At 36.8% G+C, this 25,596-nt stretch overlaps 3 protein-coding genes across 3 annotated transcripts; 2 read left to right on the top strand and 1 right to left on the bottom strand.

The window, feature by feature from the left end:
- The first annotated feature begins 3,387 nt into the window (after positions 1-3,387).
- On the top strand, positions 3,388-6,119 carry LOC119069345 (retinal dehydrogenase 1-like). Its single transcript, XM_037173415.1, has 7 exons — positions 3,388-3,819; positions 4,326-4,430; positions 4,486-4,586; positions 4,642-5,216; positions 5,281-5,630; positions 5,692-5,924; positions 5,988-6,119. The coding sequence occupies exons 1-7, from the start codon at positions 3,784-3,786 to the stop codon at positions 6,055-6,057; spliced, it is 1,470 nt and encodes a 489-aa protein (XP_037029310.1). The 5' UTR covers positions 3,388-3,783; the 3' UTR covers positions 6,058-6,119.
- Positions 6,120-11,519: 5,400 nt separating this feature from the next.
- LOC119069135 (NADH dehydrogenase [ubiquinone] 1 beta subcomplex subunit 2, mitochondrial-like) lies at positions 11,520-12,156 on the bottom strand. The gene is made up of 3 exons (XM_037173041.1): positions 11,963-12,156; positions 11,744-11,867; positions 11,520-11,677 (listed from the first exon to the last, which is right to left on the bottom strand). The coding sequence occupies exons 1-3, from the start codon at positions 12,064-12,066 to the stop codon at positions 11,600-11,602; spliced, it is 306 nt and encodes a 101-aa protein (XP_037028936.1). The 5' UTR covers positions 12,067-12,156; the 3' UTR covers positions 11,520-11,599.
- A 5,127-nt stretch (positions 12,157-17,283) lies between these two features.
- Positions 17,284-22,623, top strand: LOC119069045 (synaptic vesicle glycoprotein 2B-like). Its single transcript, XM_037172915.1, has 11 exons — positions 17,284-17,368; positions 17,584-17,923; positions 18,014-18,082; positions 18,164-18,488; positions 18,548-18,905; positions 18,974-19,164; positions 19,532-19,663; positions 21,852-21,994; positions 22,071-22,227; positions 22,290-22,417; positions 22,484-22,623. Exons 2-11 carry the CDS (start codon positions 17,830-17,832, stop codon positions 22,531-22,533), a joined length of 1,647 nt encoding a protein of 548 aa, XP_037028810.1. The 5' UTR covers positions 17,284-17,368; positions 17,584-17,829; the 3' UTR covers positions 22,534-22,623.
- Positions 22,624-25,596: the final 2,973 nt, after the last annotated feature.

Here is a 25,596-nt window from a genome sequence, read left to right as displayed (position 1 = left end):
GCAGGGAATTTCAAGTCCGGACTTACCATCTTTTCATCGACTTCAAGCAAGCCTACGATAGGACCAAGCGTAGGGAATTGTATGTTGCGATGAAGGAGCTGGGCTTCGAAACAAAACTGATTCGTCTTGTGAAAGCGACATTGGAGGGCACCAGATGTCGTGTCAAGGTGCAAATGACTTGTCTGACGTTTTTGCTGTAAGGGAAGGGCTGAAACAGGGCGACGCACTGTCTTGCCTTGCTCTTCAATTTGGCTTTGGAAATCGCAATGAGACGTGCTGGTATCCAAACCAACAAAACACTGGTGAATGGATCAGTTCAAGTTCTGGGCTTTGCAGATGACTTGGATCTTGCCAGTCGTACACATGCAGCAGCGGTAGACACTTCACAAATCTGAAATCAAGCGGAGAGAATGGGTTTGATGATCAACGAATCGAAAACCAAGTACATGAAGGCCGAACCCAATACGGTTGCCAATCAACAAGGGACGTGATAAGCATTGGAGAGTACAACCTCGAGGTAGTCGAAGAATTCATCTACCTTGGAGCGCTGATTCGTTCGGATGGCGATAATACACCTGAAATCCAAAGACGAATCATGGCGGCAAGCAGATGCTATTACGGTCTAATCAAACATTTACGCCTCAAAGTTGATATCGAAGAAAACGAAGTACCAAGTTTACCAAAACGCTCATTCGTCCAGTTCTGATCTATGGATGCGAATCTTGGACGGTGAAGAGAAGTGATGAACAGTTGCTCCTAACGTTCGAGCGTAAGGTCCTTCGTACTATTTTCGGAGCGATGCGTGAAGGCGAAAGGTGGCGGCGACGATACAACTTTGAATTGAAACGTGATTTTGGCGAGCCGGATATTGTGGCAGTGGTGAAAGTCCAACGGTTGAGGTGGGCAGGACATGTAGCACGCATGGACAGGAACAGAGCCCCCTCAATGTTATTCCGAAATGATCCAGAAGGGCGAAGAGGAGTAGGACGCCCTAAAATGCGATGGATAGATGGCGTCGAATCAGATCTTCGGGCGCTGGGAATAAGAGGTTGGCAAAGTGCAGCGAATGACCGGGCACGCTGGAACCGGATTCTCGACCAGGCCAAGGCCCACAAGTGGCTGTAGCGCCGGTAAAGTAAAAGTAAGTAAGTAAGTGTGACATGATTTTCAAGTAAAATCCTCATCATAAAAATGCATTGAAGCAACGCATTTCAAGCAAAAGTGAGTCGAAGTCGACAGATGCCAAATACAGTACCATTTTGTATGAAATTGTTTTTTTTACAGCGTTTTACAATTATACACTGTTCAGTTTCAGTACCCTATTTGGAGTGCTTGAAGAGAATATCAACCCTTCAGAAAAAAAAATTCAAAACAAATCTATTCTAAACTTCTACAAAATCTAAAAAAAAAAATATTAAAACTTGCATTTCGTTCCTTCCCGGGTATTTCTATAATACAGACTTAGTTTTTGATGATCGAAACACAGACAACATGCAGTTGACTGATAAGACGGTTAAACAGCCAGTCGCATAACAAATTGCTTTTAGGAAAATTATTTCTTCTAAAATCATTATCATCTTACGGTGGATTGTAGGGTCATACTACATTTTCATAATATGTGAATCATGAATGTATGCGAATTTTCCATCCGCACGATTACACAGCGACCTTGAATATTAATTTAGATTCGCTATAAATATACAATTGTTTTTAATTTAAACAAAAGTGTTTCTTGTATAATTAAATGTGTTTGAAAACAAAATAGACAAATTTGAATGTTAAGGTCGAACCAACATCTCGAAACGTTCAAAATTTTACACTTGCTGTGAAAATTCGATTTCAATTCATTATAACAGGCACACGAAATCTAGATTAATTACATTTAAATACATCTAATGTGCTTATCGTTAATCCCATCAGCACACAATGTTTTTACAAGAATTATTTGTTTATCAGAAAAATACCAAAATCATTTCAGTTAATGTGTTTACAACACTATTGGCATAGAAAAATATCCTTTACTCATCCATATTGAGCGTTTCTACGCTTCTTAGCTGTAGGATCGGACGATACCTATCTCAATTGTTAAAACAACAAAGGTGTGTCACGTCGAATATAAGAGATTACGAAAGTTTTCGAGGGAGAATTAATGAGAGAAAATAGTGTCCCACAGATTTCCTTTATTTGTGTTTGTGCTCAACTCAATTGTATTTTTTCAGAGCCTAGAACACCTCAGAACCTCAGAACTTATTATTTGGAATTTAAATACAGAAAATTCGGAATCTCCCCGTAAAGAATAGCACAATCTTACTGAATCTTACTTATGTACGTCCTCTTCAACACATATGGCAAACAATATCATCAGAAAGTCTAGAGCGAAGCGAGTGAAAAAATTTGTGAATCCTTTCGGATTAATGAAAATGGATCTGTGAAGAAAAATAGCGCGAGCAGAGCGAGCGAGTGAAAAAAGACTTGCAAATGTCCAGAAGATTGAATTATTTGAAGTGACGCGAGTACAGAGGAAAACGTGTATTGACTAACGCTACACTATTTCAACGTTTCCGAAATTAAGAAAATCGATTTTTTCAAACCTGAAATCCTGAGCGAAGCGACCTAAAACTTTCGTTTGAACAGTTCAATGACAAGGCTTTTTTTCTATTTTTCTACAAAAGACCTCGATTCGCTTCCCGTTGAATACGGCGTGGGGTAATCTGGCACACCATACGAATTGATGGTGTGCCAGATTCACCTCTAAGGGTCGAATCTGGCACTGTCATGACTTTTCGTTACATGTAAAAGGACGCATATTATGATCGCGTGTGCCAGATTCCCCGATGCCTTGAATACTCACCTGTTTTCATCTAATCATTTTAATTCCTGATTCCAGTTCGTTTCTCGCTATTTTTACGATTTTCTAATTTTTCAATCAATTCTCGATCTCGAATGCAAGGACGAATTTTCCGTTTTTGGTCATCTTCCAATTTCAGCCCATTTCTCGATTTTTCATCATTTCCCGATGTCTGGCTTGGCCGGGTAGATTTCCCGATATCCGGTTTTTCGGCAAACAAAAATGTGATAATTCCTAATTTTTGATAATTGTACACCCGCCTTGTGGATACTATGTTCTGTTTCGAGTGGATCGAATAGAATGGTATTTCCACCGACCAATTACTTACCCCTCGAAAATGTTACCAATACTTTGAATTGGAACAAAAAATCCACGATCCGATTCATTACATTTGTCTAGATGACTGAAAATTCCTAATCTCAGTAATTGTAGCGGTTATCTTGAATTGATATGCAAACACAGTTAAACTTTGAGCCACGGTTCCTTCAACTCCTCGAAGTATTCAATATACGTATGCATATTGAGTCAAATTGTATTGATAAACAGTTGAATATTTTTGTTTTAAGGTATACAGTTCAGATGAGTACTGTGTTAATCGGAGGCTTATCTATCATGACTAATACACTTCCATATGTAAATTTTCATCTGGCTTTCAATATTGTCGAACAGTTGCTTTTGTCGAGATACATACAACGCCAATGGTTGTTTATCTATTAATATGTATTCTATACATACGTTAAAAATAAATAAGACATGGAGAGAGGTGTGTTGAGTATCTAAAATTCAATTTTATGAAGGAAGATAACCGCTGTAGAAAAAAAATATTATAAATAGTCGATTTTCCATTTCGTAGATGTTGTAAGCGTTCAACTTTGCCGGTATAAACACTTTCGGTTTCAGTGGAAATTTTATAGTTCAAAACCTAATTGTTCAATATGTCGAATTCGAAGCAAGAAATCAAATATACCAAGGTGTGTAAATGGAAGCAAAACATTTGTTTATTGAATAGATTGATTGATTTGATAACGAAACAGCCAAGATTAAAATCATTGTCAACGGATTATAAAGTCTAATTTATCCAAATTTAATATTTTAACTTCTGTAAGATCACAAGCAAATGCAATTATCGATCCGTTTTGATTTATTTTTTCGATAGCCTTTAATCTCTTCGGTTTGAATTAATTTTTTTGTTATCAAATTAAATTGGTATCGTGTTGTTGTGCTGTCCGAAAATAGAATCTCAGTTTTTCATAAAGCGTTCAAAAAGATGATTTTTTTTTCGTCTTTTTTTTGTTATTTACACTCTTAATGGATGGTAACTGATTGATTTACGTTTTTGTTGGACTTTGGGTAAAAATAGTTTTCATATCAAGGAGGGAAGATACTTTTGTTTTCTGTATTCAAGCAAGAAGAAATGTATACAATCCTCGCACGGCGTTATAAACCAAATAAGACAAATTACTTTTGCTTGATTTAGCTCTTCATTAACAACGAATTCGTCGATGCAAAATCTGGAAAAACATTTGCAGTCGTCAATCCTTCTACTGACGAAGTTCTCGCTAATATTTCTGAAGCAGATAAGGTACGAAATGAAAGTTTTTTAATGAGCAATTTGAATATTCTTCAAATTTGGATAGGCTGATGTAGACATTGCAGTTGAAGCGGCAAGTAAAGCTTTTAAGAGAGGTTCCGAATGGCGAAACTTAGATGCATCGGCTAGAGGAAAACTTTTAAACAAGTGGGTTGACCGTAGGTTCTAGAGTTTACCCAAATTAAAAAAAAAATCATTTCAGACTCGCTGATCTAGTCGAAAGAGATGTTGAGATACTCGGTAACCTTGAAACTTTAGACAATGGAAAAGCTCGTGGTGACGCTATTCTCGATGTAAATTACTCTATTGACACTTTCCGCTATTATGGCGGACTTGCTGACAAAGTTTGCGGCAAAACAATTCCTGCGGATTACGGATTTTTTGCTATGACTCGCCGTGAACCAATTGGAGTTGTGGGCCAAATCATTCCATGGAATTATCCCATATTGATGTTGGCCTGGAAATGGGGTCCAGCTTTAGCTGCCGGTTGTCCATTGGTTTTAAAACCTGCCGAAGATACACCGCTAACCGCTCTGTACATGGCCGCTCTGTCAAAGGAAGCTGGTTTCCCCGATGGTGTTATCAATGTGTTGCCTGGATTCGGTCCCAGTGTTGGCGGTGCTATCTCTGCTCACCCTGATATCAGAAAAGTAGCGTTCACCGGTTCCGTAGAAGTCGGCCAAACAATAATGGCAACAGCTGCAAAGTCAAATTTGAAGAAAGTCTCGCTGGAACTCGGTGGAAAGAGTCCATGTGTAATCTTCGATGATGCAGATTGTAAGTTTTGTTGATTGCACGTAAATTGTTTTTAAGTAATTTTTAATCAAACGTGTCACTGAAGTGGACGAAGCTGTTGAGATCGCACACACTGCAATTTTCATGAACCATGGCCAAAATTGCGTTGCTGGTAGCCGCACATTCGTTCAAGAGAACATTTATGATGAATTCGTACGCCGTGCTACAGAAAAGGCTAAGGCTCGTAAAGTAGGCAATCCTTTCGATGATGGTGTGCTACAGGGACCACAGATCAACAACAAAATGATGACGAAAGTATTGGGATACATTGAGTCAGGCAAACAAGAGGGAGCAAAATTGGAAACTGGAGGAAATCGGATCGGAACCACGGGCTACTTCCTCGAACCGACGGTCTTCTCGAATGTCACCGATGATATGAAAATTGCTCGGGAAGAGGTCTGTTCAAAAATCAAGCAAATGGTGGTAATCGAACTGAAATTTCTGATCTAAATTCCAGATCTTCGGACCCGTGCAATCGATTTTGAAGTTCAAAACCTTGGATGAGGTCATAGAACGAGCTAACAATACAAAATATGGGTTGGCTGCAGCCGTAATTACGAAAAATATTGACACTGCCCTGACATTCGCTAAGGCTGTCGAAGCTGGTTCGGTTTGGGTTAATTGTTACGATGCTGTGACACCACAATGTCCCTTCGGTGGCTACAAACAATCTGGATCGGGAAGAGAACTGTGAGTTGAATTGGATGCAGATTTTGATGCATTGGGCTGATTGAAAATATTTTAAAATTACAGTGGCGAGAATGGAATTGAACTGTACTTGGAAACAAAGACCATCTCAATTAAGCTGCCAACTAGTCACTAACTTTAACTGTACAACGATTTGTGTGTCGATTTAAAAATAAAACAAAAATTCAGTAACTTCAACCATTAATCCATTGATCCGAAAGCAACGCACACCAAAACTCCGCACATTTTATTCTGTCAGTGAATAGGACCGGTTGGACCGGTTCAACATTTTCTAATCAGATCACACCTTCAGATTAACAAACGGACACTCATAAGTCAATAATAAAATCCGAATGTTATCTGAAAGCTTATAATCGAGCAAACAAACTTGACTTTAACGGGAACGTCGCAATTTCAATGCTGCAAGTCAGGCAGTGATCCAATACTCAAGTTGTTTGTTCCAACCACTTGACCATAGGGGTCGTAGTTATAACTAAGTAACTGAACAAGATCTTGACGAATCTTTAACGTAACAGAGCAGTTTACTCACCATTCATTCTTTGAATAAAATGGTGTCAGCCCATCCCATGCCAGCCCATCCCATTTTGATCAAATAAAATTACTTGGTTTACATAATGGGCATATTTGAACCATTTTATTCATTATACAAACTCGTTCATTTACTTCTGCTCGTATGCATAGCTATCGCCACCGACATTTACACCTGAAAGAAATGAAAATCAATCTACCACCATGTATCACATGATTTGAAAGCGGTGTACCTTTAGGGCCGAACAAAGCCGCATAGCAAGGCTTGTGGCAATAACCTTTACTTTGGTGGACAGCATGACTTCCTGGCGTCAGAGTTTTGTTACAACGTTCGCATCTTAAACAACCCGAATGCCAGTCGAATCCCATTGAGGTTTTCTTTTCCGCTTAAGTTTCACGAACATATATCAGTGCAAATTAGTTATTGGTTTGGTAATACATTACAAACCAAGGCTGTAAACTTTGGGGAGGTCACGCAGACCCAAAGTTTACAGCCTTGTTACAAACATGGATGGATATGGACCGTTGATAAAAGGACATTTTTTATGTGAAGTGTCTAGCACTTAGCATGTTATGGTTAACGACCATTCAGTTCATTCTATTTGAAATAAGCAAAATTTACGAATGGAAAATTACTTAACTGAAGTGTAGCCCGATCCCACGAAAAAAGGAAAGTTTATTTTTAAAAAATCCGTCTCCACAATACACAACATTTTAAAGGCGTCGATCAGTCTTCATGTCTTCAACACAATTCAAGCATGAGTGGTACTCTGCACAGGGTGCTGAAACTTGATAGTGTCTCACAAACTGTAAAACACTGTAAAAAACCATTTCATACAAAATAGTACTCTATTTGGCAGCTGCCGACTTTGATCACTTTCAAGTGCGTTGGTCGTTCAGTTTGAACGATATTTACACAGGACTGGAAATAAAACCAGAAAGTACTAATCGGCCGGCAACTGAAGAAGAAATGATTGCATTTTAAAGAGGAATTGAAAACAGTAGAAGGAAAATCTTTCTTTTTTAAGGAAGGAAAATGTATTCTGCGATCGAATTTTCTTTTTTCTGCGATCAATTCAGGGCTTATTTTAAAGAATTTTACCTCTAAGAAATTCTACATTTTTTTTAAAAATTAAAATTCGCTAAAATAAGCCCTGGATCAATTCTTGTTTTTCCGCTATCGATTCCCCTTTTTCTTTATATTCCCATAAAATATGTTCTAAGTTATTGTGATCTGTTTTTCTCATGTCTGAGTTACGCACGTGATATGGAGATGCAAGGGATGAGTGTAGGTAGAACTATGAAAAATATTTCCCTTTTCGGAAATGTTTGAACTAAATGTCTCCAGATTTAGGCAAGCCGAAAAATAAGAGAAAGTGAAGTCGCAGTTTTCATTAAATTTGATAATTTTGTGATTTTGTGTTTACAACCTGTGAGACTAGTAACGTTCACAGTCAGCGTTTCTTATTTTAAAACTTTTTCTAATGATGTTGCTACACAAACTAATCAAACACTCAGTTAAGAAGAAACTATTGAAAATGTCGCAATTTTCTATTTGCTGAAAAACTCTTACCAAAATAGACGGGCTTCTCACACTTTGGACAGTTAGGCATACTTGTAGCAAGGTGACTTTCTAACTTTCTTAAATTGCAGTGAAAAACAACGCCCACCAATGTTTATAAATGAAATTTTCGATTACAATTGAGGATATACTCTGGCCACTAAGTTTTTACTTGAACAAAAAAATCAATTGATAAACATTTTCCAGTTATGAAGTCATAAAAAGTTGATACAAGTCATTAGCGGTGTGGTTATCTGTAATATGAAATGATAACCAACAACTTCTTATCTTTACGATTTCAGTTTTCATTGAAACAAAATTAGTTGGGGACCAATTTTCAGATCGCGATGAAGATCTTGGAACATATACACTGGGCAAATTTCTCCGGAGTGCATAATCTAGAACCAGCTTGGTGGTCATGGTATTGTTTATATCAATGGTTCGTTTGTCGTGATCGCAATTGACTTTGCCAATAAAATAATTAGTTTGTCCGTTTTCTTACTTACTTATATACGTGTGGATGGGTGAATATAAACCAGGTAGATAGAGTATTTACTCCAAACAATTGCATGATCAACTGCTGGTAAAACACCAGCTTTCGCAAATTGAGTTAAGTTTTGAGTTACCTACACAGAAGAAGTAGAAGAAGAAGTAGTAGGATTGAACTTTTTTACTGTCGCCCTTGCTTGCCACATACATATTATGTATATTTCAGTAGAGTATAATTAACCCTATCATTACCTTCATGTTGTCAGTAGGTACAATCTCCGACTCACAAATAAGTGACGCATATTGATTCAGCTGTTTTTCAGATGATCCACTCATACGCTTGTTTATATGGGTTAAAAAGTTACACGCGCGTGGTAGTGGTAAAACCGTTTAAATACGTAAGAACACTTAAGTTTGTGGATCAGCTGAAAAAACACAAAATGCATGACTTCGAGAGTCGCCGACTGTAACAGGTGGAACATTTTCGAAGATTTTGGTAAACTTCTGTAAATTTTTCTAAAGATATGACGTCGAGATCGTACACAATCATGTAGCTACCTTTTCTAACGTGAGACGTCGAGTCCATTCCTACTTATATTTGATTTTAATAAATAAGTAGAACTCGTACGAAACACCTATTCGTATCAAAAGCCTTTAGTGTGAAAATCTTTATTTCTCTTACTTCATACTTTTCTCTACTGAAAAGCTATTTGTCCTTTAAAGTAAGTCACTTACATTATCCACTCTTTGCCTTGTTATCATATACAAAAAAAATTGCCGGAGGCAATATAGACAGCCCCATACGAAGTCAACTTTCATAAATTCCTACTTAAACAGCTATATACCGCTATATTTAACTATATTTCACTATAAATAAACATTTCACAGATAAATATATGCTATTATATAGCTCTATATGCCTGTAAATAGCTCAATATAGCTATATATAGTTGAATATAGATGTCCATATATGGAATGCCTAAAACACCCCACACACATAACCAATTACTTCTATGTTAAGAGTAACTTTCTAAGTACAATTTTTCCCACTTTATATCACTTTTACTAAAATCCAATATGGCCGCCGGCAGCCATTTTGTTAGGAGACCGGAAATAGAACTGACGCTTTACATTCGTTAATACCTTTCTCTTGGACATCAGCGACCAAAAAAGTTTGACTGTGTATAGTAGAGAGCAGTCCACCAGGAGTCCAACGATACTACGGAAGCCGTTGGCCGACGCTGTCCGAGGGTGTGACAAGAAATTGAGAAAATTTTACTACTGCGGAGAACTTCCATTGGCTTCCTTGCCGCCACAAACCCGCCAAAAAGCGAAAAACATAGCAGACCTCGTTGCTGCAGGTCTCTACTTTCAAATGATACCAAACACGCGCGGGTAGAGACTCGAGGAATGTATTTTTATTAGTCAAAGCGACACATCGTAAAGAATATTTAGAGAGGGAAAAAATACAAAAAACAATTCATTCCAACAGCCTGGTGCTGCTCTCTACTATCCACAGTCAAACTTTTTTGGTCGCTGATGTCCAAGAGATTCCGAAGCCGATAACCGCACACTGTATTTCGAAGTCTAGCGCTTCCACACACGGACCTTTTGACCCTTTTCGCACCGTCTTTCTAAGCACAACAAACCTGCACACTTCCAAATAAATCGTCTGTTTATTGGCCAGATAATTCAACTTTAAGTTCACAAATAATTTTTTTTCAACATACGACACAGCAAACTTTTTCAACTGTGCTGCCAAAAATAAAAAGACAACAAGAAAAAAGTTGTTCCACAAAATTGTCAGGGGAGACTAACGATTCTATAGAGCCATCGATCATTCGGATAGGATGTGGCTTGAATTTGATTTTCATATAAGCTGGATCAGGCATGAGCGCCGCCGAAAATAAGCCGCCGATCAAGCCGCCGCCGGCCATTTTTGAGCAAGCCGCGCCGCAGCCGAGCCGGTGCCAAAAACACGGCTCAAGCCGGCTTGAAACGGCTAGAAAATGAAATAAAGATTTCGAAAGGTGAATGGGTGAAAAAATTTTGAAAACCGAGATTCCTGTTGATCCTAAGCAGCTCAAGTACATTTTGAATTTTTTTTTTTCAAAATTAAGAAAATTTTGAAAATTTTCTTGAATTTTCATGAATTTTCCAGAATGGTATATTACGTCCTCGCTTCTAAGTTTGTTGTTTTGGCAAGTATGACCTTTGCGGAACGAGCCGAAGGCGCAGAATCAGTTAATTCACAAATTTGAGAAAACTTTATCGATCTTTGCCAATTTTCTCGATTTTTTTTCTTTCAATTTTTACTTGATTTTCGTGAGCTTTCGATTTCTTCTCGAAAACCATTTTCTTAATGAGTTAAATGGACACCATTTTGTAATAACCAAATTTCTACCATTTAAAAAATGTCTTTAAACATGGTTATTGCAAAATGCTGCTGAAATGAGTGTACCGGAGCATGATTTTCCATTTAGTTCAAGTTTTGAGGCAATAAAACTTGACGTGTTAGTGAACCTTAGACTTAGAGACTTGCTTGTAACAAGACCAGTTCCACTTGCACTTTGAACAACCTAATCTACCTACATTTTCGCTTTCCGTACAATTTCATTTTCATGCTTACTAGTTCATTTTCCATGAATTTATCTAAACGTTTTTATTTTGAAAAAAAAAGTTAAAAGGAACCTCCAGCCGAGCCGTTTTAAGCCGGCTCAAGCCGATTTTTTCGCCGCCGCCGAGAAATTTTTTTCGGCTAGCCGCCGCCGAGGTTTCTCTGTCGGCGCTCATGCCTGAGCTGGATGAAGATTTCACAAATTCATTCTTAATACTTCAGTCTAAAGTATATTCGCTGAAAGTTAATGTACGGCAAGTTCGCACAAAGTTCACGTTTTACGCTGAATTAGTTGACCAACTAAACTTATCACCAAACTTATGCTTGAAAATCCACAGATCGAATCAGGCGTTGGAGACGTTCGATTTGATCAAGAATTCTGTTTCGTTGCTACAAGGATTTATTAGCATTTCTGATGGGTATTTACAATCTCATATTGACTCTAACGCTGAAATTCCACACTCACTCATCGAAATTGTCTGGTGGAATTCCTAATTCTTCGTTCGTCCATTGAGTCGGATCTGGTTCCGGAAATTCACCCTAAATTCATCACAAAAGAAATTTGTTTTCAGACATTTTACCGTCGTCCAATTAACATTCAATTACCGTAATGTGTTCCGGTTCATGCCAAAGATGCCACAAGATCCACCACCACATAATGCCAGAGACGACTTCAGCAGTATATGTTACCGCCTTCGGATGAGCAGGAGCTGCTGTTCGGTACGACCAGCTGTAATGGGAAACAGTTCCATGAACTTTCGCAGCCGAAGAAATTATGTAAGTGTATGGAAGTGTTTACTTCGACATCACAGTCGGTATACTTACGCATGGCTCAAACGTTGCGATAAGGCTTGTTTGCTTGGAGCTGTTGTAGTCGATAATAAGTGCTTTAGATTGCGGCCCAGAACGGCATAGCGAGCTAGACTCATTTTAAATTCTTGTGAAAACCTTTCCACTCAAGAAAAGTAATAACAACCGAATGAAAATAAGTGACAGTGACAATGACACTATCTACGGTGTGAAGTTAGTCACAGTGTGAGAGTGTGTGTCGCTTACAGAAAGTGCACAATTTTTGTTTACGAAAGTGTGTATCAACTTCGAAATAAAGGGCGCACTTTGTTTCAAAATAAATGTAAACTGGAAATCACTCAAACATGTTCAAACATTCATGATTGGCATGATTAACATTTCGAAGGTGATATAGCGGGTGGGGATCAAGTTGTAATGTTTTGCCAATAGTGTAAGCATTGAATGTATTGGAAGAGTCCAATTACCTTCTTTACCAACGACGATGTGGTAAGAGCTGGTTTTTTTTTGATTGGGTTTTGTTTTTTGTTTTTTACATACTGTCAAATTACAGTATTTTTTATAGGAAGGTTACGCAGATGGCTACAGTTTGTTCATTTCATTTTTACACAGTTTCTAAAGATTGTCGATATGTCAGAGTTTTTAATGTACCCAATCAATTAAGTTCTTCCCAAATTGCGCAATATTTGAATTCGCGATAGAAATTTTAAATTTTGCGCCAAAAATTCATAATTTGGGAAGAACTTAATTGACTGGGTACATTTAAAATTCTGACATATCTAAAACTGTGTAAAAATGACATGAACAAACTGTAGGTGAACTTAACCTTCCACAAATTTAAGACACTACAGTATCTGCAACACGAAAAAACTAAATTTGAAAACCACTTGAAACCACCATATTATGCGAGCCAACCCACTCCGATTTTAACTGTCATATTTGGTCAATAAATTAAGATTGGCTCACCTAGTTTGTGTATATTACGTAGGTGGAAGCACGGGGTTTCAGGGGGTTTCGAACATTTAGTTTTTTCATGTTGCAGATATTGCAGTGTCAAATTCTGTCCAAGATGTGACATATTTGCAAGGTATTGGCCTTTTTCACAAAGTATAATCAGCGTAACCTTCGTAAAAAGAATCTTGAATCTGACAAGAGCACGTGTGCCAACGTGTAAAAAACAAATGTTCAAAACCCCCTGCTGAACCGTGGCGATCCTCTTGTCAAACGGACAGTACATAAACAAATTCCATCATTTATTGGACCTCTTATTTTGTATGGCTTATACCAACATAAAAAACAGAATTTATATGAGAATTTCGGACTACCAGCGTCGAGTAGGCCCCTCATTTAAATTCTGTTCATTTCCCTGTTCTTGGAGTGCGTTGGGTGAGCCATGAGCCAATCCTAATCTATTGCAATAAAATAATTCAGCTGAAGGGCAACCGTTAAAACAAAAGAAGTAACAGAGTGACATTTAAACAGATTTGACGCAGTAGTCAGAATTTTTCATATAATTGGTGTTTAGTTTTAAATAAGAGGCTTTTCGACCGTTAAAAAATATGTCCTTGTGCCTGTTCTTGGGGTACGTTGGTTGCGCACGTTTCTTTGGTTTGAGAAATTTTCATATTTAGTACTGTTAGTGAAAGAATCAGCCTTGTACTCAGAGTTAAAAGCGCTCTTCATTCCCTTCATTCGCGCTGCGAAATTCTCAAATGCACGAATGGTGAAATTCATGTTAATAAGCGTGTTTGAGGTGGACACCATTAGCCAGACCATTAGCGCTAATGAACCAATTTTTTCTAGGGAACAACCAGTTTCTAGTCTAAATTATGGATACAGACAATATACTACTATAAAAAGTCCAAGCGAAGTGAAATAATAATTAAGTCAAAGAAACAGAGCTCACGTTTTTTTCTCTCCACATTTTATATGTGTAGATTGAAGACTCTTATCAAATGGTTCAACCAATGTACAGAGAAAATTAAACATTTAAATAAGGCTGCGGATCAAAGCTTTATGTCGAAACGAAAGTGAAATGATAACGAATCCGAATAATTAATTTGCGATAAGGATTAAAATGGTAAGTGTTTGTGGAACAAAGGGCTTTTTAACCATCGTTAATGGTTGTTATATGCAAATTAATGTTCTTTTTATTTGAAATTTAATATTAAGTTTTATATACGTTCGATTCTATACAAAGTACCAGCCGCACACACAAACACTCGGTCCATGATACCGGATAATTCCGTATAACATGTAAGTGCACTCATTTTGTTTAAATTCATTATGGAATCATCTTGATAAAAATGTGATGTTCTTTTTTGTACTATTTTGTGTTCACAATCAAATAAAAGGATCAATTTTGTTCACACTATAGCATGAATTCTGAATTTCCGAACAGGTATAAGCTTAAGCATAGTATTATATGGAGTGGAGAGGTTTAATATTTAAATGTTTTTTTATTGTTTCACTGCACATTCACAATTTTATTACCAAAGCGTATGTATTAAAATGGTCTATGCACGTCTAGAAGAACGGAAAAAGGGAAAAAATATTATTTTTTATCGGAAAGTAAATCATTTTATTTGTACTAATTAAGGTTGTTTCTTCTTAACACCAATAATTTATGCAAAATTATGTTATTTTTTCTTCGAGTATTGTACATACACACAATACCGTCATAATGGATCTCTGGTGATGTACGTATATAGCATGATCTTATTGTAATCGTTATCTTTGTGGATGACCACATTTTTATCTCTCTGGGTTCAATAGAATGACTTAAGCTTAACAAAAACTAAGCAGAACATTCCTTGGAAACGGTTTTGCTGTTTTGAAAGGGATGAGGGTTCCGCCGAATGATCTAAGTAGTTATTTGTTTACCGAAGGGAGAAAACAGGAAATTCCAACAAGAACGGCCAGAGCAGAGCATTTCTCCACAAAGCGAAAACATATTGAATTCGTTATGACATTTTTGCAAACAAATGCATTTCGTACCACGGACTAATAGTAGATTACGTTGGATGCTGCGAAAGTAATTCATTACACAAGGACACAATTTTGTGATATGAGTAAACTCACGAGTAAGTTTTTGAGCAACAAGCTTCGGTAACTGTTTTCAAAAACACGAGTGAGTTTGCGAGTTCTACAAAATTGTGTCCGAGAGCAATGAATTACGTCGCAGCATCCAACGTATTCTGTTTTATTGCCTGCTCATGCGAAAATTGACTATTACACGGCTGTTCTGCAGAAGTTCTACATAAATTCAGTATTTCAATAAACCAAAACCAACAAAACAAAAATAAATCTGTTCTTCCGATAAAACGTTTACAAACAAATCTAGTGTACTGACGAAATCGGCTCACACGCTACACGTCTTCTAAAAAATTGATCCAGAAAACAGCACTCGTGTTACATTAGTATTGTCGCAACAGTGGTTACAATTGCGTTGGTGACATGTTGACATTGAATAGTTTTTCGCAGTTATTATCGATGAAGACGCATTGTTTGTGCAATTATTTTGTTAGCCCTTTTTAATGTTTTCAAAAAAATGTGCAACAAAGTGTAGTGTTTGTACTATAAGCAAAAGCATTTAGTGTTACAATTGAAAAATACAACGAAATGTGTGGCCATAAAGTGTTACTTCGCAACATCAAAATTATTGTTACAATAAATATGGCCGACAATTCTGTGTTGCGAATTCTTCTAAAAGTGTGTTGTAACGCAGATTACTTGCGCAACAAGTTTTCTCAAATAACTGTTCATCGATCAATATTTTTACCAAATTTTTTTTATTTTACCGACACTTCTTATATTCTTTTTCGATCGATCGATTCATTCAACAAAAAAGATAAAATGAAAGCAAGGCAAATTTTACTTGAAAGAACTGTCAACTTGAAATAAACCCCAAATATCCCTAGTGTAATGGATCACTTTCGCGGGGGGTAAACAGCCGTGTAATAGTCAATTTTCGCATGGGGCAGGCAATAAAAGTCTTTTTTAGCGTGTGAGAAGTTTCCAAACAGAGCCGAAGGCGAAGATCTGGAATCGAATACGCTAAAAAAAACTTTTAGTCCGTGGTACGAATAGTATTTTTCATACTGGACGGAGAAAAAGTGCGACGAAGTCCTAGGTATAAAAATCTATGTATCGCAAGTCAAACGTCAATTCTCCCTGGAAAGTTGTGGCTAATTTGAAAATGTATTTTTTTCGATGGACACGAATTTATTTGAATGTATGTGTGTATGCACTTCCGCCAAAATTAATTACATTTTTAATGGCATCATTAGTTAAAGCACCTTGGCATACACTACTTATGGAACGTGTTTCACAGCATGTTCCTTTTTTGAAAACGACAGAAATCGAGTGTTTTAAACTATTTCTTGAAATATTTTTTAAATGATGTAGTGCAGGACAAATTTTTAGCAAGATGACAGGATGGGTTCTCCAAGCGGTGACACACTAATACATTAATTTAGTCCAAGAGATTATACGTACCTCAGTACCTCACTCTATTTAATTTCAGTTGAATAAACATAATTATGTGTAGATGAACGAGTGCCACGTAATTAAATAAACACACGAAATTATTTGTCAGGCGGATCTGGTTACTTAATTTTAGTCTAAGATCATTTTCAGAATATGTACCAGAGTTCGACAAGCTTTTTACATTAAATTACACTGGCAGTTGTAAGAATTGTTACAAATTCTCTGATCTGAATGATTTGTCAGAGTAACTTTCGATTCGAGTTTTTAGTGATGCCTAACATTTCTGTTAATTATCGTTATTCGAAGTATCGTTTGGCGTCTCCGATTAAAATCTATTACTTCCTTTGGTTTGAAACTCGTTTTATAATATAAGACACATGAACTGCATATTATCGCTTATTTGTGTTAATTCAACTTAATTCGACAATAAACATTCAATCAATCCTTCCTTTTGTAAAATGTGCTTCACAGTAGAGCCAGCGATCCATTTACTACACGTCGATGCATGACAACATGTTGTAGTTCTAGGAGCATAAATACTGATTTACCATGGAATAGACTAAAGCTATGAAGAATCATCGCCAATTGATATGTTGTTCAAAGCAACAGGTTTCACAGCTTTATGTTGGTGAGAGCATCACTTTAATTCGATTGGGCCAAGTTCACATTTTTAATTCGCTAATACTCACAAAATATACTCTTTGGCTTTCTCAAAACATTTAAGCTATTTTTCTCACTGTAAGTGTAAACTACAAAAAATCCGTTCGTATATTGGTTTCGGTTCACGAAGTAAAACTAGAGTGTATGTATAAAAGTGTGCTTGATAAGCAGTATCAGATGTAGCAGTCCAATGTGAATATTCATGGTTAGTTAATTTCAACACACGTACAGCACGCAGTTTGCCCCTGATTTTGAACCTGATTGTGTCGAAAATAGGTTAGACCTGTTACGTTTGCCAGTGTAAATAAATAATTCTAATAGCTTCGCTTATAACGGCCATATAAACCAAAATAACGTCTTTAAATGATTTGTGCATTTCGTCGCGTTTATTAGCCTTATTTTTAGTTATATGTTTACCAAACCAACGTTAAAATTGTTGGTGAATTTGAAACGAATATACCTTTCGTCTGTGTCGGGTCGGTTTAATACAGAGCTAAGTCAATTAATTAATAAAATAAAACTTTTATGGATCCAAATTCAACAAATATATAAATAAACAAAGTGTCAATCCCGACGAGATTAAGCACCTACCTACACCTTGTACTTGAAGATAACGCTAAAAAACGGTGATATGCAAAAAAAATGACTTTGTGAGCTGTGAAGCTTGAACTTGGTGAACATTTAATTTCAAATGTTCGTTGTGAGAATATTGGTTACAGTTGCTAAAGGTATGCCAAATGTCTGTTAAACCAAATATTGAACTTGGCTTCATTGGACGCAATGAAATCAACGATGCTATCGATCCAGATGAACACCGCGAGATAACAAAAGGTGTGCATAATATGCATTCATTGGCGATTTATTATCATTTTTTTCCGCATATTTTGTACGCTAAAACTCAATATTAATACCAATTCACAGACCGTGAGATAAGCCAAGGTGACGGTTACCAAAAGTGTTACACATTTGAAGAGGCAATTCGAGTTGCAGGTATAATAACGGTTTTCATTTGCATGAAATGTGATCGCTTCATTTAATTAATTTTATTCGATTTAATTCAACGGATAATAGGCCATGGAAGATTTCATTATTTCGCTTTATTGGTCACCGGTACGTCGATGGTGGCATTAGTCGGTGAATTAATTGGAATTGGCTATTCGGGACCGGCTGCAAAATGTGATATGAAATTTACAACATCACAGCAGGGCGTTCTGAATTCCATTGCGTTTCTCGGCTTCGTTTGCAGCTCGCATCTGTGGGGCTTTCTCTCGGACACATGGGGTCGGCAGAGATCATTGCGTCTGGCTCTGATAAGCACATTCACTTTTTCGGCAATGTCTAGCCTTTCCATATCGATTGCAATGCTAATAACGACGAGATTTTTTGTCGGATTTTGGTAGGGATAGCGGACGCGCAGCACACATATTATTGCAGAGTTAATAGAACGTTGCTTAGTATTGCAGGAATACAGTCGTCGGCGCTACCATTTTTAGGTGAACTTCATAGTAATCAAACTAGGGCTAGAGCTGTAACGTTTGCCACTATGTGCATGACTTTAGCGGTTTTACTGATGTCACTAATATCATGGGCTATAATGCCAATGAAGTGGTCTATTCCATTGGGATTCATAACGTACACTCCGTGGCGTTTGAATATTTTGTGCTGTGGCTCTATCAGTTTGCTGGGGTTTTTGATGCTTGGATTTTTGCCAGAGAGTCCAAAGTTTCTACTATCACTGGGAAAGGAACAGGCGACCATAGACGTTTTAAAACGAATTCACCGTGTCAACAATAGGTCATTACGAACAAATGCAGTAAGTTATAAATAATAGGGAACAGACCAACGAACACGATGTTTTTATTTAATTCTTTCTCTTCATTGGCATATCCTGTAATGTCAATTCAAAGGGAATCAATTGGAAATGAACTGGCGAGCACTAATTTCAAAAATGTTATAAAATTGATCTGGGATCAGTCGTGGCCTTTATTTGTAGGATCGCATCTCAAGAATATGTTGCTACTTTCATATCTTGCGGCTGTACTATATGGTATCTCACATGGCTTGAATATGTGGTAAAGAACGAATGCTACCTTGCTGTCAGCCTTTTTATTCGGATAAATAGTAAGGTGGGTCGTGTTTTCGTTTTTTTCTTTCTTTAACGCTTCAACCAACGCTCAACGTAGACTGGTCCGGAATATCTTCTATAGGAGAAACTATTATTTAAATTGCGCTTTTCCTAGGGCACAGATAGGATTCTTGATAGTTGTATTAGGAGAGTGAGGGTGCATATTACGCTGGACAATTTCTCTTGCATTTGTGAGATGAAACCATTACTATTGACAGCATTGGATCAACCGTTTAAGAAAAAATAAATAAAATGACAACACGACCCACCCTATTAATTAAGATAATAACATTCATTTGAATCAATTATTTCAGGCTACCACATATTTACAATGTGCTGATCGACTACGTCGACGAGAGTATAACTGTATGTGATGTGATTCATAGCACTATGGGTAAGGCGAGTCAGTCTGAAATTGTGGCCATTGAATCCGGAAATAATGCTAGGTTTGTTAACTTTTTACAGACGATCAATAAGCTTCGAATAATCTGTTACTTCGTTTAATCTAAGTGTTTTAAACAGATTAATAGAAAATCTTTTTATTCATTAGTTTTAACATGCATAAAATAGAAAAGCGACTCATCTCCAATTTTTGTTGTTTTCGATAACACATAATTCAAAAATCTTAGATTACTGATTAAGTAAACTGTTAGATCGGAAATAATTAGCCTACGTTGAGTGGTAGAGAAAAGAGAGGCTCAGCTACACACGAAGTCAAAGAATCTTGTCACACCCGAGCGATAAGCGAAAAAAAGGCTGCTCAAATTGCACAGCCAGTAAAAAAACGATCTTTTCAAAAACAGAAATCATAATAAATAAACATAGCTAACGCCGACCCGTACGAAACACCTATTCGTATCAAAAGCCTTTACTGTGAAACTCTTCATTTCTTCTACTTCATTCTCTACTGAAAAGCTATTCGCCCTTTAAAATCGCTTACATTATCCACTCTTTGCCTTGTTATCATATACAAATAAATTGCCGCAGGAAATATAGACAGCCCCATACGAAGTCAACTTTCATAAATTCCTATTGAAACAGCTATATACCGCTATATTTGGGGTAGGGTAATCTCGCACACCACACAAATTCATGGTGTGCGAGATTCACCTCTAAGTGGTGAATCTCGCACAGTCATGACTTTTCGTTACATGTCGTAAAAGGACGCATACTATGATCGCGTGTGCGAGATTCCCCGACACCCTATATTTACCTATATTTTCCTATAAATAAACATTTCACAGATGAATATGCTATTATATAGCTCTATATGCCTGTATATAGCTCAATATAGCTGTATATAGTTGTATATAGTTGTATACAGTTGTATATAGATGTTCATATATGGAATGCCTGAAGCACCACACACACATAACCAATTACTTCTATGTCATTTTGTTAGGAGACCGGAAATAGTACTGATGCTTTACATTCGTTAATACCTTTCAAACAAAAAAAAATTCATGAAATTCGGTCAAAATTTACTCGAGATATTGACAAAATACTCCACGTTCACTGTACGGCCGAGTAGCCGGATAAGAGCTCACTCCAAGAGAGACCTAGCTCACGCTCCGGTGAACATAATTTCAAAAACTTTTTTTCCCTGATTGGTACCGTCAATATCTATCTAATAAAGCTAGAACAGACGAAATATGTTCAAATTTGGCCGACCAACAAGCAAAAACTGCTTCGCGCCCTGTACCTGGTTCACACCAAGTGGTCTAACTCACGAGTCGGTCATCCGATTTCTAAAAACGTTTTTTTTGTCGATTGGTATTGTAAATACCTTTTATTTGACGTATCACTTACAAGTGTAGCTTTTAAATGTCCGGAGATATCTTCGAAAAACCTTAAAGCATTTATTGGGCACCAGCTCAGGAGGTGGCGACCCAAAATCGCCCATCTTCGAACTTGGCCTTTCTTTTGACATTACCAAACGAAAAAAAAGAATTTTAGAAATTGGGTGTGTTTTACTCAAGTTACCGTGCAGACAGACTTTTTTTCGCTGATTTGGCATCTATGGACAACCACAATAGGTTTCCCCTTACTCAGGGAGTCCAATTCGACGTGTTACAAACGTATGCGTAAACCTATAAGACCCCAGTACTTCGGACGGGTCTAAAAATCGTCCACTATATTCCCTCCCAATGTTTCAAGAATACATGCTGCGTTTGCGTTTCCCCTGAATCTTTTTTCAAAAATGATCCTAATTTATTGACAAATTTCTTTGGTTCTGGACCCATGCAACCTAAAGATTCAAGGGCAAGTGGGGTGAAATACATAAAAGTTTGTTGATGAAGGAACAATAGGTGTCAGATGACTGGTGCGCTCATTGTGATAACTGTTTCTTCAATGTCTGTGACGAGATTAATAGTTATTCACATTATAGGCGGTATATTTTAGGCAATTTCAACAAGCGAAAGTGCCTAAGATAAACCGTCCACAACAGATATATACAACTTTTCATGTAAGGGGCCGAAAACCCGAGAAAATTTCTGCAAAACCACCGTTTTCGGCCCCGACACATGAAAAAAGAATTTTCATCGGTACTAAGTATACTGAAAGTGTACTCTTGTCGTGTACATGGTGTCATGCGCAGCAAGCTCATTTCTAATTAAAAAAATTTCATTTCAGCATTGCTGCAACAGTAACAGAATGTTCGAATATAGGAAATTCTTTAACATTTATAATGATGCTGTTTTTCGGCATTTACTTAATATTGGTATACGTAGCAGTTGGCATTTTTATCAAATGGATTACGATCAAAACAATCACAGGTATTCATCGCAAAATTAAGAGCCAAAGTTTGCCCAATTAAGGAAAATAAACTTTTTCGTACACGAACTAATAAAGCCGTTGGATTACTCTCTTCGACTATTTGCGGTGTAGCATTAATTTGGTCGTACAATTTTTACGTTTCGTATGTATTGCTGTCTGTACTGTTAAGTTGCGCAAATTTTGCTAGTTTGCTGGGTGGTTTGTGTCAGGATCTCTTTCCAACGCAGTACAAGTAAATTCTGATTACATTTTTAGCGACACTATCGACACTACATTTGTAGCATTCAATTTCAGATCCATGGCAGTTTGCTTTATTTTTATGTTCGGGAGAATCGGAAGTGTGGCAGGAAGTAATTTGATCGGACTTTTAATTACTACCAATTGTACGCTTGTCTTGATCATCTATGGATGTCTGTTGAGCAGTAAGTGACGACGCTGTTTGATATCAGTGTTATGCTTTAAAGATCGAATAATTGATTCTAATTTAGGTTGCGTGATTCTATGTCTGTTGTTTTTGAAAACGCCGTCGTCAAAGTGATGCTGTCCGAGGAAAATTATTGAATTTTTATGATACATTTCGGGAGATTAAATATATGCTCAAATCTATAACACAATGAAATTTTATTACAACTAAGACTACCTCGTAAGGTTGATATATGATCTCCACTTTGCAGCCTTTTACTGACCCAATAAGATCCCTAGCGCCAATCATCATTATAAAAATGATTTGCGGAATGATTTAAAATATGCAAACCGCTGCCATCGGCTATGAAGACATAATTTCTACTAACAAACAAATTCGTAGCTGCGTTGAATATATTTTATCTGCCATTATGGACAGAGAAATTACAGCATACAGTAACTATTTACATTCAGCTGGTATTAGCAACTGTGTACACAAAATTTGTGTCACAAATGTGTCGAACATTTTCTTACGTTTTGTGTGTACTAAGCAATAAATGCAAATCGAATTTTATAAAATTTATGAAACTTCTTTTTCTATCGCTCGTAAATATTACAACTACTGTTGTTTCCATGTGATTTATAAGAAATTACTTTTATTAGTCGTACCAAGTCCTACGGTTTCAAACGTATGTCAAGTTGTTAGACCACCCGATACAATACAGTTGTTTGATTTTGAAAGCAAAAATTTAGGTAACCCTGACGAGGAAATCTCTGGTGCATATCTAAATCTTCGCACATTGTAAAAAAAATCAAATTGAGTGCTAAAGGAAGAATGAATTTTAATAATGAATATTATTGAAAATTCAGTCGTGTCAGACAAGTTGAAAATTCATAAATTTTTGGTTTCGTAATTTAATGTTAACACCAGGGCGAAAACGAATCTTTGTGAAATATAAGTGTGCGTATAGCACGTCTACCCATAGACTTGCCAAAATTCACTAATTTTATTTAACGAAGAATTACTAAACGAGCTCTAATGATATTTTGCGAAATTTGAGAAATTTAACGAAATTTTGTGAAACATGAGAAATTTAACGAAATTTTGAAAAATTTAACGAAGTTGAGAAATTTAACGATGTTTTGCAAAGTTTGTGAAACTTAACGAGATTTTCATAAATTTTGAACAATTCCACCAATAACACGCTCACTATGAATGTTCATACTAGGTATGACCCAAGGTAAATCTATGGGCGGAGGTAATGCCATTCAGACGCGCAGCTTAGCACAATAGTTCGATGCTAATGACACCTTTTTTTAAAATGGTTGATTATGATTTACTTGTGTTTTACAAAATGTTGTGCCTATCAGAAAACAGATGGCACAGGTTTCTAAGCAATTTTGTGATTTTAAAGAAGAGAGATATGGTGTTTAGTTTATAGCAAACTTTCGTGCCACTGCACATCTGATTCGGTTATATATGGCATTGCCTCCGCCCATATATTTACCTTGGTATGACCGATTCTACAAAATCGGTTGATTTATGTTGAACGTATTCATTATTCACGTTAATAGTGTTTTACATAACTAGGGATTGAAACATGAAAAGTAGAGTTTTTGTGTGAATTTTGTTGATCCGAGGCGAAGCCGAGGTCAGTAAAGACACGAAAACGAGACTTTTCATTTTTATCCCGAGTTACGTAATGGATTTTACGTGCAGAGAGCGTCGAAAGAAGTGCTTGAAACATGAAAAGTACGGTTTTCGACTCATGTAGCATGTAAAATAATATGAAAATTAGTACAGTAATCGCAGATTAGATAGCAAGAAATTCATGTGTTTGGTTGTTCATGTGTTTGGTTGTTTTTTTAAGTTCCAACAGTTCCACACTTCTATCAATATATTGCACACTCACACTCTGTGCACATTACGCTAGTTGTCTCACTCTGCGTGTGCGCGTATAAGCGGTAAATCCGAGTATAGCCCGAATAATACTAACATATGAAATGTGAGGAACGTGTGGAACTAAGAAAAACAGAGAGTCGCATGAATATTTCTAACTATTCTGAGCTGGCTGTACGTTTGAATCCGTTTTTAAATTCATTGTTTAAATAATTGGAATACGTGGTTTATTTATTTATTTTATTATTTTTTCCGAGCTTTCGCACACAAACTGTGAGCTTCATCAGGGATGACAATAACTAATGAGACCTACTTATCGTTTTCCTAATTGGGGCCGTTCATAAATTACGTAACGCAAAAATTGATAATTTTCAGACCCCCCCCCCGGGTCTGTAACGCTAAAATGTATGTAACTTTAAAAAAAATGTATGGACCGTAACGCCAGGTCAACACCCCCCCCCCCGGGTATTTGCGTTACGTAATTTATGAACGGCCCCTTGGTGTGAAAGGGATGGGTTACTACGAATTTAGCTTTCTTGCATGAAATCTTTTATGTTCGGAATTATTGTATTCCACGCGTTACTCAAAATTAATCCTTGATCAGTGTTCATTAACGTTTTTGTACTTTGTTGGATTGCCAGTCCTTCTTTAATTTTTCTAAGACCAAAATCTTTCTCTTTTATGATTATTTTTCGTTGTTCCAGTCAATTTCATAATTTCTGTTTCTGATGACATGTCTTGCAACTGCCGATTTCTTGTATTCTCTTCTTCTTACGTTGCCTTCATGGTCTTCTTTTCTTTCTTCAAAACGGAAGGTTTCACCAATGTAAATGTTCTGACATGTACCACAGGGAATGGAATAGACTCCAGCTTGATTCGTTGCTTCTTTATCTTTGAGGCTTGTTTAACATTTTTATCCCTGGTGTGAAAGTTACTTTCCATTTCATTTTTCGACGTAAATAGCCTCCAACTTTGTTCGAGATGTTTACTATGTAAGGCAGTGGCACCCAATATTCTTCTTTTTCATCCTCGTTCTCGTCTTAATTAATTAAGATTGATATGTTAGAATTTGATTGTTGAAGTGTTTGTATTTGGATTTGGTTTTCGGTAACTGGTAAATTTTGATTTGGATTCTGAATTTCATTTTGAATTGTGTTTGGTGCTGTGAATTTTGAACTCATTCTTTCAATTCGTTTGTTAATGAATTCTATCGGATAATTATTTTCTTGTAAAGTTTCTCTTATGTGATTCAATTCATGTTGTAGATAATTTGGACTGCAAATTTGGAATGCCCGATAT

The sequence above is a fragment of the Bradysia coprophila genome, assembly GCF_014529535.1.
Source record: "Bradysia coprophila strain Holo2 chromosome X unlocalized genomic scaffold, BU_Bcop_v1 contig_26, whole genome shotgun sequence".
Lineage (NCBI taxonomy): Eukaryota > Metazoa > Arthropoda > Insecta > Diptera > Sciaridae > Bradysia > Bradysia coprophila.
The sequence above is the reverse complement of the archived record's forward strand: the minus strand, read 5'-3'. Positions and strand labels throughout refer to the sequence as shown.

Bases quoted from the DNA above. Each gene is read 5' to 3' on its own strand.
- LOC119069345 (XM_037173415.1), top strand. From the start codon at position 3,784: ATGTCGAATTCGAAGCAAGAAATCAAATATACCAAG. The intron at 4,431-4,485 runs GTACGAAATGAA...AAATTTGGATAG, and splicing joins ATATTTCTGAAGCAGATAAG to GCTGATGTAGACATTGCAGT. The intron at 5,925-5,987 runs GTGAGTTGAATT...TTAAAATTACAG, and splicing joins TCTGGATCGGGAAGAGAACT to TGGCGAGAATGGAATTGAAC.
- LOC119069135 (XM_037173041.1), bottom strand. From the start codon at position 12,066: ATGAGTCTAGCTCGCTATGCCGTTCTGGGCCGCAATCTAAAGCACTTA. The intron at 11,868-11,962 runs GTAAGTATACCG...TTCCCATTACAG, and splicing joins TCGCAACGTTTGAGCCATGC to CTGGTCGTACCGAACAGCAG. The intron at 11,678-11,743 runs GTAATTGAATGT...TGATGAATTTAG, and splicing joins ATGAACCGGAACACATTACG to GGTGAATTTCCGGAACCAGA.
- LOC119069045 (XM_037172915.1), top strand. From the start codon at position 17,830: ATGTCTGTTAAACCAAATATTGAACTTGGCTTCATTGGACGCAATGAA. The intron at 18,906-18,973 runs GTAAGTTATAAA...TTCTCTTCATTG, and splicing joins GGTCATTACGAACAAATGCA to GCATATCCTGTAATGTCAAT. The intron at 19,664-21,851 runs GTTTGTTAACTT...ATTTCATTTCAG, and splicing joins GAATCCGGAAATAATGCTAG to CATTGCTGCAACAGTAACAG.